Raw genomic sequence first — 17,829 nt, 5'->3', positions numbered from 1 at the left:
TTAAATGTATCTGTCATTTTTGAAAATTGAAATAATTTGTCCTAAAAAAGAATCAAACTGTTAGTGCTAAGTGTGAAGGTCTGCAACCTTCACACTGAGCTGTTGCTTGCTTTTCTTATTGTTATTTTGTTTTTAGCCCTCTATTTATTTAGTTATTGTTTTTAATTTTTCAAAATGCTCTTTATGAGCTATCTGGCACCACGGACGGGGTAAGCCTCAAGGTAAGCAGGGAGCTGCATTTCATCTCTGTTCCCCGCACGCTCTATCACTCTCTCTCTCTCCCTCATCCACCCAAAAATATCTACTTCTACTAACCCATATGATACCACTGTGACACCTCCAGAACTGACATGAGTTGGAAGTTTTAAGGTTCTATTCTCTCACTGCGGGCTTTCAGTGTCCTCGCACACACTAATTATGCTGACGACTGAGCCAGTTTTAAGAAAAAACTGTTTCTATCTGATAGTTGTGGATTTCACACAGCACAATTTTATCAATTAAGATGACATGGTTTTGCGGACCCAAATCTTAATACAATCACGACTCTCTGGTGTTCACATCGCACTGTGCTGTCTTCGGTATCATGTTCCCTGTATTTCCTGAGATTTATAATCAGCTCAGGCCGCGAGGGCTCAATTTACTGAGTTGTGCATTGGCAAATTTAAGGATGCTGGGGGTATATTGGGATGGGAATGGTGAGGAAGAGCTGGGCGCCTGTTTTATGCGCTTGCAGGGCATAGAATGAATTCATTTAACTCTGTAGTTCTCTGAGTTAGTGCTTTGTTTTCATCTAGTGGCTTCAGAGACTCAGAAAACTATTAGTTTAAATTAATTCACTTTGGGCCAGATGTATCAAGGTTTTTTGCATTTGCAAATGGTGCGAATGCCCGTTTGCGAATGCAAAAAGCCAGTTCAGAATGTATGAAAGACATTCTGAACGCAATTTTAAGGAATCGCTAAAATAGCGATTCCTTAAAATTGCGACCCTGTTTAGAGAGTCACAAATTGCGACTCTCTGAATAAGAAATCGCAAATAAGGGTTCCTTATTTGCGATTTCTTAGCACATGTATGAAGCCATTCCTAAATACGATTTGGGCATTTATGAATCACTATTTACCACCAGGTTGAACCTGGTGGTAACCATGTGCAAAATTTAAAAATGCATTTTAAATGCATTTTTAAAATGTACATGTAGACGTGGTCTGGCCACGACTGACGATGGCAGCCTAGGAGAAGGGCTCTGCAGGACGGCGGGCCGCGCGGCGAGGGTGGCGGAGCCGGGGGCGTTCTGAGAGCCCCGTATCCTCCGTTAATCCAGGCGCGAAGGATCGGCGTCTGGGACGAGCCGCAAGACTCAACGGGAGACCCACGCTCCCCTCGACAACATCGAGGAGAGCGGAAGACGGAGACGAGGCCCACGGCGTGATATTAAGCCGGGGCCTCGAGTATGCGAGTGGACCCACTCTGAGGGAAGGGCCTCCCCCCCGCGACCAACCGACGGACGGTGGGCCTCGGAGGGAGGTATTTCTAGCACCCTCCCCCACCCCCCCACCGCTTGCTGCTGGGACTCACCGCAGATCACGGCAATACGAGCTGTGAGGCTGCCTGGAAGACGCGCGCTCCCCCTGACGCGACCAGGGGAAGCGGAGGAAGAAGCCGGGGCCCGCGGTGGGCAAGAGACCCGCGGATTCAAGCGTGGGGGGCCCGACCCGGGGGACACGCCTCCGCCTCCCCTACTGGGGATTGCTTGGAGGATCGCCCCCGCCAGCTGCAGAGACAAGCCGTGGATTGCAGCGGGACGGGCCATGAAACTGGCCGGAGGACGTGTGCTCCCCCCAAGGAGACGAGGGTGAGCGGGGGGAGCGCCAGTGATGTCGGCTAGCTGGGGGATTTGACCCTGAAGGCGGGCCTCCCCTCCCCCCCTTTTCCCTGTTATAGACCCTTTGGACAGCGGACGCCCTGGCTGGTGGCCCCCCCACACCCCCTCTTGGAAGACCCCTGAGGACTCTGGAAAGGCGAGCACCCCTGCGGCGGACCAGGTGGGGGCGAGACGGAGGACGGAGCCGAGATTCTTGCCGTATCTACGCCAATTTCCTCTCCTTTACCCTTGCTCCTTTCAAGAGAAGAGAGGAACCAGAGGGAGAGGGAAGGGGGAGGAGAGGAGAGAGTGGTGAGGGAGACCAGGAGAAGGAAGTGCGTGGAGGGGAGGGGGAGTGAAGGCAGTGGAGGCAGAGGAGTGCAACACTACCAACCGGGCCTTTGAGCACCCAGGAGGCTGGACCCAGAGGGATAACCTCATTCGCACTCCTACTCCTCCTTCTCCCTTGGAGACTCTCCTGCTGAGACAAGGGTCGCTGAGTGACAAGTGGCCCTCTCCTCACTGCCCGACCGAACGCACTCCCGCGCTGCCCTTCTCCCTCTCTCAAAAACAAAGAAGTATCCACCTGGCCTTTCTTGCCGCCCAGGCCCCCCCCCCCTCCTCCAGCCTCTCATAACCTACCACACCGCCGTGCCAAGGACGAATACCCTCCCAGACTCCTGTCAGTGCGGGAGGACCTGCCATGCCCAGAGGCAAAGTGACGGGCAAACCATCGGGTAAACCCGCCCGCCAACTACTTTTCTCCAAAGCCCTGCGCCAACAGAAGTATCCCCCGGCAAAGGACCCTCCGCCCCACCCCCCCCACCAACACCGGCAACATGGAGGAGGGCCCGCAAGGAGCGTCCGTGGACCGCATCCTGCAGGAGATCTCGGCGGAGGGACGCAAACTGGAGGGTATGGACCATGCCATGATGGTGCTGACAGCAGAGACAAGATCTATGCGCCTAGAGATAGCGGGCTTCAGTCGCAAATATCGGGACTGGAACAACGGGTGGCAACCTGGACTGACAACGGCCAAGAACTCATGCACCTCCGCAGCAAACTGACGGACTCGGAGGATAGAAGCCGTAGGAACAATATCTGCCTAATGGGATTCCCGGAGGGCATAGAGGGCACAGACCTGATCTCCTACCTCAGGGACATGCTCCCTAAGCTGACGGACATCACATTCGACCCTCCCCTAGAATTCGAAAGGGTGCACAGACTTGGTCCAAAGAGAAAGGACTGGAAGGGACGTCCCCACTCAATCATAGCCTGCCTATTGCGCCATGGTCAAGCTCGCCAACTGCTGCAGACAGCCCGGGCGCAAGGCCCACTACGGCTGGGCACCATGGAAATCCGACTCTCAGCTGACTTTTCCAAAGAGACTGTAGACCGAAGGAGGGCTTTCCTTTCCCTCCGTCCTTGCCTCCGCCATCTGGATGTGAAATTTGGCCTGTTCGAACTGACTTTCTTCGACCCATGGGACTTGAGAACATTTCTAGACAGACTCCAGGAACTGGCACAACCTATGGAAACGACAACCCAGACCCTCCAGGACATGCGAGGTGTATCCTCAGGAACCAGCCACTCAGACACCGCCGCTAACCCGGAGGGAGGAGCAACTATGGATCCCCACTCCAGGGGAAGAGACTTAGAGAGACTCACAAAAAGTCATGACGACAGGGGTCAAGTACTCCAGGCGGTGGCGATGTACACTCAGATGTCAGACAGAGATAAATCCCGCTCTCCCTTGAAGCCCTCGGTTGCCCCCATCTGAGGCCGACCGGGCACCAGCACCCTTCCCCCCACCCATCCCCCCCCCCCCACCCCCCCAGGATCCTTGGAGTCCTTGTTATAATGAACCCTGGATTATCATGGTCGAGCCAAAGAGATCCTGCGGCGGAGGAGAGGAACAAACGGAAAGATGAGTACCTGACCTTGTGAACTCATGAGTCATCCTAATACGGTGTGCCTCTGTCTCGGACTGTCTCAGACTGGCCCTGCTCAGCGTTGCAATGTTGCTGTTGTTTCTTCTCTTTCCTTCTTCTCTCTCTCCCCTCTACTCTCTTTACTCTCTTTTTTCCCCTTCTTGATTTCTGGTTTGCTTGATTGCGCTCGCTCCATTTCGTCAATTCTTTAAAAATTCTCTTATCTCCAGGAGTTCTATTCTTTATCCCCCCTCTTTTCCCTCCTCTCTTCCCCCCCAGGGACACTCCCCTCTGCCCAGACTTGTTAAAGTGCATATCACCTCCCCCTTCTTTTGGGGTGGCTGGACCTGTCCCAAGGCCCCCCTCTCCCTTCAACCTATCCCGAAGGGGTTTGTTGGTCTTTTTGTTTGCTTGTTTGTTGGTTTCTTATTGTTCTAACAGGGAGTGCTGTGGAAGGCCCAATGAGGGCAATAGAGTAGCATAGGCTTGAGCAGCATAGTACGTACTGATGTAGATAAGATAAACTTCATAAAACCGGACCCTGCAGTTCCCCTGTCAACTACAAACCCCACGGACCCACGCCGTCCTCCCCTTCCCCCCTCTGTCTCCCCCCCCCCCCCCTCTTATTGTTTTTACCCCCCCCCCCCCCCCCATTTTCTCCTCAAAAGGCGCAATAGCATTGCACTCCTGGAGCCAAGCCATATAGCTATAACGGGAGCCACACATCTACCCCTTACGCAAATCCCAAGTAACCCTTTCCCCCTGGTGGCCGGGTCTGTCCCTCATACCCCTCTTGAGCCGCCCAGACCACCGTGCAGGCGGAAACGAACCAAAAAAAAAAGGGGGGGGGAACAAGTGCAATGGGGGCCCTCTCTGGACGTCTGGCCCGCTCCACAGTGGAGCTCGACTGACCTGGGTTTTAGACCCGAGGTTACAGTTAGAGAGCACCGGGACCCGAGTCCCGTTTTTTGCTTTTCCCCTCTCCCTTCCTTCCCCATATTACTGTAAGCATCTATAGTTTCTCCCTTTCCCCATCTCACCCTCTCCCTCCCCTCTTCTAGAGGCTACATTTCTTTTTCTTTCCCCCTCCTTGTCTCCCCTCGCTTCACCCTTCACGCCCACCCTCCCCCCCCCCCCCTTTCTGGGTAAGCTCCCTTATAGAGCCAGGATGCCTGACTCGAACAAGGCACCGGTAGTACCTTTACGGATCATGTCATGGAATGTAAATGGCCTCACCCACTTTATAAAGTGGAATTTTTTTTTGACCTACCTTAATGACAGGCGAGCCGACATTGCCCTCTTACAAGAGACACACCTGGACAGACTAGAATCCGATAAACTTCGACGTGAATGGGTAGGCACTGCCCTATTTAGTTGCAGCTCACCCTCACCCAACACAGAGAACACCCCGAGAAAATGCGGCGTGGCACTATTGCCACGGAAAACCCTCCCCTATAGGATCACCAAATCATGGACCGATCCCGATGGCCGCTACGTATTTGCTAAGCTAAAGATCGGCGACTCCTCGCTATGCGTGGGCTCCGGTTACGCAAAATGGACCCACCTGGGCCTGTCCATGTGGGGCCGAGTACAGGCGGTCAGGATGGTTACTGTGCCTCTTTTCACCTACATCCTGGGACTCCTCCCCTTGCAGGTGCCCTTCCATACATTACGACGCATAGATTCTCTCATCAGATCGTTCGCATGGGGCCCCATGCGGCCACGGCTATCACCCGCCAAGCTCCTAGCCCGCCGTTTCCACGGGGGCATGGGACTCCCGTCTGTGGAGCATTACTCGCTAGCACTACAGCTATCACAACTGTCCCACACCCTGCTCACGGCGCCTGACCCACCACAATGGATTGCGGTGGAAAGGCGGTTACTATCCGCGAACAAAGGACTTGGGGGACCTTATCGCGATGACCTCCCACCTACTAACCCGGTGAACCCTATCTTGAAGGCGACCAGAGCAGCGTGGCGAAGGGCTCAAAGACTATTTGGGGTACACCCCCCTCATCCACGCTCAGGCGCCTCTATGGCGTAATAGCGGACTCCGAATAGGTGGGGAAGTGCTCAATTGGTCACAGTGGAGGAAGGCTGGTATCCACACCCTCTCTCAGATACTGGAGAACGAGGTGCTCAAGCCCTTCCCAAGCCTAAGGGAAGAATTTGGTCTACAGCCAAACCAAGAATGGAGGTATCTACAGCTTAAACACTGCATCTCCCGAAGGGTTGAAGCTACCCGACGGGGGTCCCAACCCTCACCTATAGTGGCCTACCTGCAGCGGTGGGCCCACCATACGGGAGTTATGTCATGTCTTTACGCCCTAATCACCAGACAGCTCTACTCCCAACCCCTCCTAGACAAATTACGTCTGCACTGGCAAACCCGGTTACAGCAACCCTTAGATCCAGCTGACTGGGAAGATGTTCTGGAAGCTCTGGACAGAGGTACCCGGGAGGCACAATTAAAGTTCTGTCTTTTTAAGGTCTTACGCGACTGGTATTGGTCCCCGGCGAAACTGCACAGGATAGGACTCCTTCCGCACGCGCAGTGTTGGAGATGCCCTGAGACACACTGCGATCTAAATCATGTCTTAATTGATTGTCCAATGGTCCGACAACTATGGGATGCGGTGAGCTCCACCTTGGCGGAATCATTGTCACTTCTGTCACCATTCCCCCCTTCCTTAATACTTATACAAGACACTACCTCTCTTTCAGACCTCTCTAGACCGCAAAAAAGGCTGCTGCATACAGCACTAGCCACCACAAAGATCTGCATTCTCCACCACTGGCGGTCAGAAATCTCCCCAACCCCGGAGGAATGGATCATAGCCATGACCCGCACGGCTAGGTATGAAAGAATCATCTATAACTTGCAAGATCAAGCCCAAACCTTCGCCCAGGTGTGGGCCCCCTTTCTAGCCGGGGGGTGTTCGGAGTTCGTAGTTAATAGATTGTGAGCCACCCCCCCCTTCAGTTCTGTCTTTCCTCCCCCCCTCTCTTTTCTTTTTTCCGCCTTTCCCTATCAATCCCCCCTCCCTTTTCCCCCCTTTCCTTTCTTTTTCTTTCTTTTAGCAGTTTCCCCCCACAGACCCATCCACGCGCGCCGCTGATAGGACATTCATACTAAATAGAAGCTGGCCGAGCACAGACAAATGCTTTAAGTCCCATCCTCCCGTCGTATCGGTCCCCCCCTCTGCTACCAACATCACCCTAGGGTATGCTATCGCCTGCCACTATGACCTCCAGGCTCGGCACTGACCCAGATACCCTGGCACCTCAATACCGGCCCCCCAACTCAGGGGGCGATACAATACAGTACAGAACTTGCCCTCTTACTCCCAGACGGACAGACGACTCGGCCCTCATGCCTCATGTCCAAGCCACCCAGCTAGATTGGCTAGCTTGTCTATTTGATTTCCTTCAATTTTGGGTTCCCACCCCGATAGTCCTATAACCTTATAATTTTATAATCTTACAACTTTACAATCACTGTAATGCGATACAACCAGACATCGCGTTTCCGCCCTGTTTCACACCTTTTACCTTTATTTACATCTTCTTCCCTATCACCACCCCCCTTATCCTATGTGATTTGATACATGTTTTTCCTAAGTTACGTTCGACAATACCCCATTGATTTATCCGCTCCCCCATTTCATTGTTCATTGTTCATTGTATACAATTGTTGAAAACTGCTGGGGCTTCGACCCTATTTGGGTTTTGTACGACCTTGCAATTTTCACAATAAAACCTTAATAAAAAAAAAATTACAAAAAAGATGGTCTAAAGAGTTGAGCTCCGAAGCTTTAGGCTGAAGTTATACATATGTGAAGTAAAGTTTGCTGTAATTGGTGTAAATGTGTTTGGTTTAGTTGAGGAGCACCAAAGGCAGTGCTAGCAGCACCTATTGGGTGTCATGCATTTTTCTTCTATATTAAAGCAAATGATAATATATAAAAAAAAAAAAAAAAAAAATGTGCATGTAAAGCACACATGCCCTTTTGGCATGTGTGCACCTTACATGTCCCCAAAAACAATTTTGAGGGGCAGCAGAGGGGGCCTTATGCCCCCAGCACCCTGGGGTTTTGCATTTCCAAAATTGCGATTTCTGGTTAACAAATCACAATTTTGGAAATGCAAAAAATGTGCAGATATGGGCCAACAGGCCCATAGGTGCGAATGGGGCCGGTATCGCAATTTGCGATTCGGTAATAGCATTTGCGATTTTTAAGAAATCGCTATTACCGATTCGCAAATGTGATACATGTCATTTTGTGAGTCGGAAATAGCGATTTCTTAAAAATCGCTATTTCTGAATCGCAAAAGGCCTTAATGATACATCTGGCCCTTTATTCCCTGCAGGTGCATAAAATCAAGCTCTGAACCTGGCGCTGAACAAGCGCATATCACGATATGCCCCCTGGTGTTTTCCTGACATATGCTCCTGGAGAATCACTGATTCAACTGATTGCACACCTATACATTTTTTATTTATTCCTGTTAATCAGACGAAGGTAATGCAGGCCTGTTCTTTTCTCAAGCCTACAAAAGCAGTGGCATGTTTTTAATCATTTTGATTTTGAAATTCAACTACTGCATACATCACTGACGATCGATAGCAGGTCATGACTGGACAGGCACAGATGAGCATTTAGGCATGTTAATCCCCATTCTGTGCCGCGTTCTTCCATTATTGTTTTAGTACATTCATTTGCACAAAAATAAACTCACTTAGGGTCAGATGTATAACGGATGTTTGAGGTTGCAAACGTCCCGGACCGCAGAAAAGCTTATGTTAATATCCGAAGACAAATAGCAAATCCGTAACTTGTCACTGAATCGCAATTTGGTATTTGTAAGGGCCGTCCCTTCCAAATATGGGTATGCAGTAGTATGTGTTAATGTTTTGCGATATCCGTTCAGTTCAAAAGTAGTGGTAACCCATTCGCAATGGGAAAGGGTCCCTGTGGGACCCCGTCCTCTTTGAGAATGAAAAAAAATATTTCTTAAGAGTAGGTAGGACCACTGCTGGCTCTTAAAAACAAAACGTAAACGATTCATATTCATTGTTTTAAACACACCCCATTTTCCTTTAAGGAAAAAGGCTGCATTTAAAAAAAAAAAAAAAGATTGCTTTACTAAAAATAAGTCAAAGGCACACCATCCTTGTGATGACTGTCTTTTCTAATGAGTCCCAAATGTTTAAACCCACCAGGAATTGTTAATTAAAAAAGAAACTGCATACATTAGAAATAGCAATTTCCAAATTGCGATTCAGAAATAAGTGCAATTAGGAAATCGCTGTTCATAATGCTAATACATCAGGTCCTTAAACTGGAACTTCATTTCAATACCTGTTACAGGCTGAACTGAAAACAATTGCATTTCCATTATATCACATATTCACATATAAATATTCTGTGAGTAAAGGTTTGGCAATTAGTTTCATAGAGAAATGAAGTGCAGTAACCTAGGCATGTGTAGTGCATTTTCGGTGTGACTAAAATTCTTTATATTCTTCAATTCAATAGTCTATGAAATATATTGTGGCTCAACGACTTGTATCCCATGATAGTAGAGGTGTTGCTTACTTTGTGGCAGTAGTTACTGGTCTTGGCACCAGCACTCATTCTTCCACTGTCACATTTTTATCCAGAACGACAGAAGAGAGAAACAAAACGAAGGAGGAAGAGAGGGGAAAACAGTGACAAAGGGAGAAAGCAGAAATGAAATAAGTCTTGCAAGAGTTAGATGCACAGACAGGAAGTGTAGGGTGATGGAATCAAGGATAGGCAACTTGGGTATTTGGCAACACCAGCATTCGTCCACTCAGGTGGCAGGCTCTTGAGATGCACTTTGGTCCCTTACCAATTAAGCTATGTGCACACCATCACAATTTTGACTAGTCTTGACATTTCTATGGTCTACTGTATAAAGATTTGTCAATGTCCTGAACTCAGTGTATCAAGAGCACTGGGTTTTGTGGGGCAACTCTGAATTTCTGTTAAGGGTATTCTATTAGATCTTATTGTGCTTTCAAAAGCCTTAACACCAACGTCACAGAACGCTGGATTTGGTAAACTAGGCTGGGAGGAGTTCCAGAGTCTTTGGAGTAAGATTTGCTGCGGAACAGTAAGTAATGGAAAAAAGACTGTGTAAATCCAATGTATGCATTTCATTTTTCAGAGCTCTGTTCCTTATGAACAAATTTAAGATGTGCATCCCTAAAATAACCTCATGCTCTGCTGAGGATCTCCTCCTCAGTGCCCCAACACAATCTAGAAACAAGATGGTAGGAAAGCCAACTTTATTTTGCTTGGCGAGTCACAAGGACAGCCTGCCATTGAAAATCCTCAGAATTCAGACTCAGATTTAGGAAAGAACTAAAATATGTTACCTGGATCTTAGGGCACATTTCGGTCCCCCTCTATGACACTATGCAGAACAGTAACATAGCATAACCATGTTGCAGAAATCGCAAACCTGTGAGATGTTTCAGTGATGATGTCACTGGGCCTCACCCCGAAGCCGCTGGTAATAACAGTAGCCACTTATCAGAAAACATATGGGAGTTGTATGATACATCTTCATCTGCTCATCTACACATGTCCATTCTTTATAGAAATCTTTTACATGTTTTGCAGCATCATGTACATGTCCGCATTGCACAATCACAATGAACCCTGTTGGCTTTTGTCTTGCACATCTCCATAAAACACCCCAAAGCTCTCTGGATCCTCTTATTATGTGATGCTGCTTGCCAAACACCTTCTTCATGTCCTGCTGACCACTTCATGTTCCAAGCTTTCTTTGGATTCTCTGTCTTGCTGGTGAACATCTAAGGCCAGATGTACGAAAGGATTTTACCCATTCTGTGTCTAAGGGAAAAAGCTTTCGTACATATGGCCCCTAGTTCTTCGAGAGACAAGATGCTTGCAATGATAGCATGGCCTCATTTATGTGGTGAAAGGCATTTTCTGTTGAGCCACAAGAATGTGGATTTTCTTACATGACAAAAATACCTTGGGAACACATGTTGAATAGCCTAAGATACTCACATCATATCTCACTATGGGCCAGATGTAGGTACAGAAAAATTTGCGAGTTGCAAATTGCGAGTCATACCGACTTGCAATTTGCAACTCGCAAAAGTGTATGCAGAAAGGTGTCTCAGATACCTTCTGCGACTCACTATGGGGTCGCAAAGACCCACCTCATGAATATTAATAAGGTGGGTAGCAAATTGCGACCCCCCATAGCGAGTCCCTGCACTCACAGGGATGGTGGCCTGCTGGAGACAGCAGACCTCCATGTCTGTGACTGCTTTTTTTAATAAAGCATTTTTTTTTTTTAATTGCAGCCTTTTTTCCTTAAAGGAAAACGAGTTGCAATTCAAAAAATAATATTTTCAGTGACTTTCACAAAGGGGAAGGGGTCCCATAGGGACCCCTTCCCGTTTGCAAATGAGTTACCACCGACTTCAAGTGGGTGTTAACTGCAAATTGCTTTGCGACCGCTTGCGCGGTCACAAAGCAATTCTACATCGCGGTGTGAGTCGCAAATAGGAAGGGAACACCCCTTCCTATTTTGAGTCGGATTCACATTTTGCGAGTCGGTACCGACTCACAAAATGTGAATCAGCATCGCAATGGCCGTTTTGCATGTCGCAAACTGCGTTTTTCGCAGTTTGCGACATGCAAACCGGTTGCTACATCTGGCCCTAAATTCTTTAACAACACCTCTTGGCAAATTACAGGATTTTTGTTTCTACTTCTTGCATTTAGCATTCCATGTGTGCATCATCCCCCAACTTTTTGCCTGCCTCGCTCCATTTCTCTGAAACTGTTTTTGCTGGTTTTAGGACCCTACACTCTTTACCACTGCTGACCAGTGCTAAAGTGCATGTGCTATCTCACCTAAACATGGAAACACTGGTTCCTAACCAATTGACATTTAATTTACCTGTAAGTCCCTTGTAAAAGAGCACTACAGGTGCACAGGGCCTGTAAATTAAATGCTACTCATGGGCCTGCAGCACTGATGCCACCACCATAAGTTGCCCCTTAACCATGTCTCAGGCCTGCCATTAAAAGGCCACTTCAACTTGACATTTAAAACTACTTGCCAAGCCTTAAACTCCCCTTTTCTACATATAAGTCACCCCTAAGGTAGGCCCTAGGTAACCCATAGGGCAGGGTGCTATCTAAGTAAAAAGCAGGATATGTACTTATGTGTGTTATATGTCCTAGTAGTGAAAAACTCACAAATTTGTTTTCCACTACTGTGAGGCCTGCTCCTCTCATAGACTAGCATTAGAACTACCCTCATATACTTTACGTGTAGATTCTGATCTGGAAGGAGTAGCCCTGTCATGTTTAGTATGACCAGAATGGTAATAGAAAATCCTGCTTACTGGTGAAGTTGAATTTTATATTACTATTTTTAAAATGCAACTATTAGAAAATTGGCATTTCTCTGCAATTAGTGCCATCTCTGTTTTACATTCTGTCTCAAATCCATGTCTGGTCTGTGCTGGTTGACAGCTCCCCTTGTTCATTCCACCCAGACAGCCACAAACACAGAACACTCAGTCACATCTGCATTCATCTGCATACTGAATGGGTCTCCCTGGGCAGGAAGGGTGGAGGGGCTCTCACTTACACTTCAAAGGCCAGTGGCCTGCCCTCACACAAATGACTGATAACCCCCAACAGGGATCCTGGCAGACAGGACTGGGCTGAAAGGGGAACTTGTGCACTTCAAAACCACTCTTTGAAGTTTCCTCCACTTCAAAGGCACTTTTGGGTGTATACATACTTGATCTCTGACCCCACCAAATCAGACACTTCTGGATCTACATCTGGACTCTGTCAGAGGGACTGCCTGGCTGCCTAAAGGACCCATCTGGACAGTTTTGATGGAAGGACTCTGCCTTCCTCATAAGTGCTCTCCAAGGGCTTGGATTGATATTACCTCCTGTTCTGAAGTCTCAGGGCTACAAAGACTTCACCCCAGAGAAGAAAATCCCTGTGCACCAGAAAATTGATGCAACGTCTGCCAAAATCAACGTAGTGCCTGCCTCACAGTAGAAACATCACTGCATGGCCTACCAGGCCGATGCAGTGACTGCTCCTTCTTCTAGCGCGTCAAGGATTTTCAATGCATCGTCTCTGGGTGTCAAAATATCCTCGCATTGCAGTGTGGAAACAAGGCTGTGCTCCTGGAAATTGACGCATCACCTTGCAGCGTGAAAAGAATTGTCTGGGCCGCACCGGAAAATCAGACGCAGCGCTTTATTTTTCAGTGCATCCCCTCCTCTGCAGCCCTGTGCATCGTTATTTTTGACACATCCCAGGTACTGTGTGTTACAAGGATCCAACCACTGATTCTAAAGGATTGAGACTCATTTAAACCTTTAAAAAGTGATATCTTGATTTGTGCATAATGGATTTTTGTCATTTACAGCTTATTTTATCCAGATAAATATTATCTATTCTAAACCTGTGTGATGTATGTTTGTGGTGTTTTCACTGTGTTACTGTATGAATTGTTGCACAAATACTTTACACATTGCCATCTAAGTTAAGCTTGCCTGCTCTGTGCCAAGCTACCAGAGGATGAGCATAGGATAATTTGGATTGTGTTGTGATTTACGCTGACTAGGATTGGGGTCCCTACTTGGACAGGGTGCATTCCTCTGCCAACTAGAGACCCATGTTCTAACATCTACCTTCTATGAACTTGACCGCTTGAAAATATGAAAACGTATAATTCCTGACGATCATATTCCCTGTATCCAGTTCATGGTTCTTTTACACATTGATGGTGTCACCATGATCCAAATCTTGCCTACGTGCCTACTTGACCACATATTCTCCTTTTGGACGTCTGTCTAATCACTCTTGCAAAGAGGTCTGACAGTGTGATCCCTACTTTGGTTAACCTCTATTAGCCTTCCAGGCACAAGTAACCTTTGGAATAAACTGTACTATTCATAGCTCGTGCAGTACTATCATTAAGATCCCACACGGACTCCACAAAAAACACAGGAATGGCGAACTTTCAGGTTCTGTCTTTCAAACTTGTTTTCTCATGACGTACAGAATTTGCTTGGCAGTCAAGCATGTTAGAAAACTCACATACTATTAAGATGTGAGATCCAGGGTATTATGATAGATTGACCAACACAGCTGGCACAGGTTAGGTGGAAAGTCAGATGACTGGCACACAAACTTCCATACATCCCACAGATACTGTTAAAAAAATACCTCACCTTCACTTGGTTTTAGCCAGAAATGAATTCTCAGTGGCCCGCCTCTTATATTATAGCTTTTCCTGCTCAATCCTCTGTAAATTCTTCCACTGTGTTTGTGGTAAGGAACAGTGTTAATGAATAAATTTTTCTAACTGAAAAATAACATTTAAAAACACCAAGGGGCATATTAATACTTTTTGATGCAAAACTGCACTAACGCAGTTTTGCATCAAAAAGTTTAGCACCAGCTTTTGTCATTCCTGAGCGCCAGCCGGGTGCCATATTTTTTGTAATGACGCAAGCCAGTGGAAAGGGTGGGCTAGCGTAAAAAAATGACGTTAGCCGGGTAGAGGTGGCAGTATGGGAGAAGGGGGTTTTGCACCAAAAAATGACGTTAGGCAAAAGAAATGCCTCTAACCAGCCTAGTGTCATTTTCTGACGCAAAACCATCCATACCACATGACTCCTCTCTTAGAAAAAGAGTCATGGCCACCACCCCAGTGGCCAGCACAGGAGACCACTGTCCCCTAGGCATGGCCATTCCACTCTGTGCCCTGCAGGGGGCTCCAAGTTGGGCCCCTGATGGCACTTTAATTTAAAAAAAAAAAAAAAAGTGCTTACCTATACTTACCCTACTTACCTGGGATGGGGTCCCACATCCTCTGGTGTCCCTCTGGTGTTGGTGGGGGTGTCCCTGGGGCTTGAGGAGGGCACCTGTGGACCCATTCCATAGTGTTTAACCATGGGAAGGGTCCACAGGTTCCCTAACGCCTGGTCTGACCATGCGTCATTTTAGCACAGGGGAATAAATATGGCGCTGTGGGGTTAATACCATTTTTTAGATGGGAACGCCTACCTTGCATCTCATTGACACAAGGTAGGTTCATGCAACTAAAAAATGGTGCAAACTCAAAACAATTTATGTTGGGTCTAACGTCAAAATATAAATATGGAGTTAGTTTTACGCCAAATTTGCATTAAAAAAATGACGCAAATGAAGTATAAATATGCCCCAAAGTTACATAGGAAACTGCTTTATATTTCTGTACACCTCTTAGAGCACCATTATGAGTTCAGCTAGACTAACACATTAGTTTTCACACTCCTGAAATTATTACTTAACACTTTATTAACCGGTACTTTGTGGGTCATGAATACTGCATGGCTATAAATGTGATACCAAAGGTCCCCTGATAAATGAGGAATTGCCATGGGAATCTGGAATACCACACCCGATTCCTGCAGTAATTACACTTTTTTGGGCCCATTTGCCGCAAGGGTAAAAGGCAGGAATTACAGGAATGCAGTATTCCTACATTCCTTTTAAGTCATGATTCATTATTATGTATCCAGCCGAATCAGGAACTAAACAGACTTCATAAGTAAGGGCTAACTGGTTCTGTCGATATACAAATTCACTATGCATTGTGTTTCTCTAAACCGCTTTAATTCTAATCATCCTGTGTTCTGTACTTTTCTTCTTAGCTTATTTTTTGCCAACTTGACCTGACCAGATCTGGCTCCATTAACAGTCATGAGCTGGTTCCTGCACTGCAGTCAGCAGGTGAGAGCAGCAGCAGGGGCTGTTGGAATGCGAGGAGTCAGTTGGGTCAAAGGGCACCAGTGACACCACCACGCAGATATTAACGGGTCAGAAGGGCATTAGAATACCTAGATAAGAGCAGTGGTAAAAGGCGAGAAATTAGGCATATTTTCAACAACGCTTTGTGTGCCTTTTCTCTGGACTGACTCATCTCTGTCCATTTGGTGGTTAGTCCTTCTTGCCTTTGGTTACCTCCATCATTGCATGCTGTCTTCAATTATTTTGCATTAATGGATGGACATCTTCTGTTTAATCCCATGGGCTCTCCTATTCTTGGTTTTATCTGTCTTGATGACCAGCTCCATGGACAATGGGTTTTGCCATATCTGCAGTTTTAGTCTCTAGTGCTTGAACTGAATCCATCTCCTTGCCTGAGCTTCAGGGTCTGAGTTTGACTCAATTGTTGTCTATTTTAACTTACTAAATCCGCCCTTCATGACTCATCACTGTATTGGTGCACAGACCAGTACGTATGGACTGATTCAATCTCTGCACTCTTTGATCAGTTTCGCCTCTATTCTCAGTTTTTATTCTGGACTCCTCACTTTCCCATGTTCACTTTACCTTTATTCCCTTATGCGTGCTTGGACCTCCTGAACTTAATATTGTCTACACTGTTTTTCTTAATGGGAGCTGTTTCACTAGTTGCTTGTGAGGTTCGGGTGCTTTGCTCTTCAGATGTCTCTACTTTTTTAACCTCCTTTTGTTTTTGTAAGAACGCTCACATGCTTCCTCTTGCTCTTTTTCCTCCATTTATCTTCATAAAACTTGGACTGGCTTTTCCTCCCAACTTTCTCCATTTATATGTCATCTGTCTTTCTCGAGCCTTGTGACCTCCACGTATTATCGTATATCTGCCCTTTGGCGGTCTCTAGCTCTCTGTCACCCAGCTGTCTCTTTAACTTGTCCCCAACTTTCGCCATATCTGTGATTGTCGCTGGTCACCACAAGTGTGTCTTCAGCTTTTCTGATGCCTCCATGTTTTACACTCCGGTTGTGTCTACCTCTGTGTTCCAACTTGTCTCTATGTGTGTACCATTATTTCTCCATGATTTTGCCCTCCATATACCTCCTCATGTTTGCCTTTTAATGGTCTGTGCAGGTCACTTTTTCGACGTAGGGAGGCTTGAACTGTCTTTAGTCCCAGAAGTTGGGACTGACATTAATTGTAATGGTATTTGTCTAAATTGGTCTCTGCCACTTGAGATGCATATAAGTCAGTTTGATACTTTGGCATAAAATGTGCTCCTGACACTGCATTTTTCTTGTAAACAAAATTTCTATTCATAGCTTTTCGATTGCTTTTGTCTAGGCCTGAAGGTGGATGAGTTCATGGTGCAGCTCCTGGCACTGAGATACTGCACATCGGATCGGACAGTCACTTACTCCAGTTTCATCTGCTGTTTGCTAAAGTTGGACACCATGACCAGTAAGTGAAATGCGATGGGTACAAATAAAAAAAAAAAAATTGAAGGTGTGAGCAGAGTGGAAATGTGAGTTAGTAAAGCCCTGCTCTCCAGCAGACTGGCTTCTCAATTTACCCTGAACTCACAGGAATCTTACAATGGCAATCACTGTGATCACAAAATATGTTTATGTGATTGATCATGATTGTTGTTCACCCAAGTTTACATTAAAAGGAGGCAGTTTTTTTTTTTTACAAACTTCACTAAAACTAAGAAATATCCTAAGAAAGATAATGTTGTTTATTTATTAGTAATAGTGCACACATGTATTTTAACATTTGAGACCACTCGTTGTAACCCCTTGATCCAAAAAGACGAATGTTTCCTTCATCGCATGAAATTAAAAAGACTGAAATTCATGCAACCTAAAATATGGTCTCAGCCACTTCAAGAGCTATTGCCAAAGCTAAAAAGACGAATAATGCTTATTTGTCTAAAAATGAATTTTGCTTGCACTGCTAGCACCTTACACATGTTTTACACATGTTTTACACATGTTTTACGATTCAGCTACTGGGCCTAGATTCTGCTATTCATCCTCTGACAGCCTGGCTCTAATCAAGTGCTGGTGGTTGGTGAGGTAAGTCAGGAATAACATTTCAAATGATTAATGTAGTTTTGAAAAGCATCAACAGAAGGTCCAGGGTGTCTTCCTTCAGAAAGGATTCTACTTCTGTTCCAAGTGTCAGATGGTTATGTAGAGGCA

General features: G+C 46.5%; 1 protein-coding gene across 2 annotated transcripts in view; it reads left to right on the top strand.

Annotated features, from left to right (window-relative positions):
• The window catches only part of LOC138259114 (calpain-1 catalytic subunit-like), a 201,272-nt gene that overhangs the window by 179,976 nt on the left and 3,467 nt on the right, over positions 1-17,829 (top strand). For both annotated transcript variants that reach the window (XM_069206610.1, XM_069206609.1), the window contains 3 exons: positions 9,863-9,931; positions 15,540-15,618; positions 16,970-17,086. In XM_069206610.1, the coding sequence (XP_069062711.1) occupies positions 9,863-9,931; positions 15,540-15,618; positions 16,970-17,086 (265 nt within the window). The remainder of the gene's footprint in view (positions 1-9,862; positions 9,932-15,539; positions 15,619-16,969; positions 17,087-17,829) is intronic.

This window comes from Pleurodeles waltl, chromosome 9 (genome assembly GCF_031143425.1).
Source record: "Pleurodeles waltl isolate 20211129_DDA chromosome 9, aPleWal1.hap1.20221129, whole genome shotgun sequence".
Classification (NCBI taxonomy): Eukaryota; Metazoa; Chordata; class Amphibia; order Caudata; family Salamandridae; genus Pleurodeles; species Pleurodeles waltl.
The sequence above is the reverse complement of the archived record's forward strand: the minus strand, read 5'-3'. Positions and strand labels throughout refer to the sequence as shown.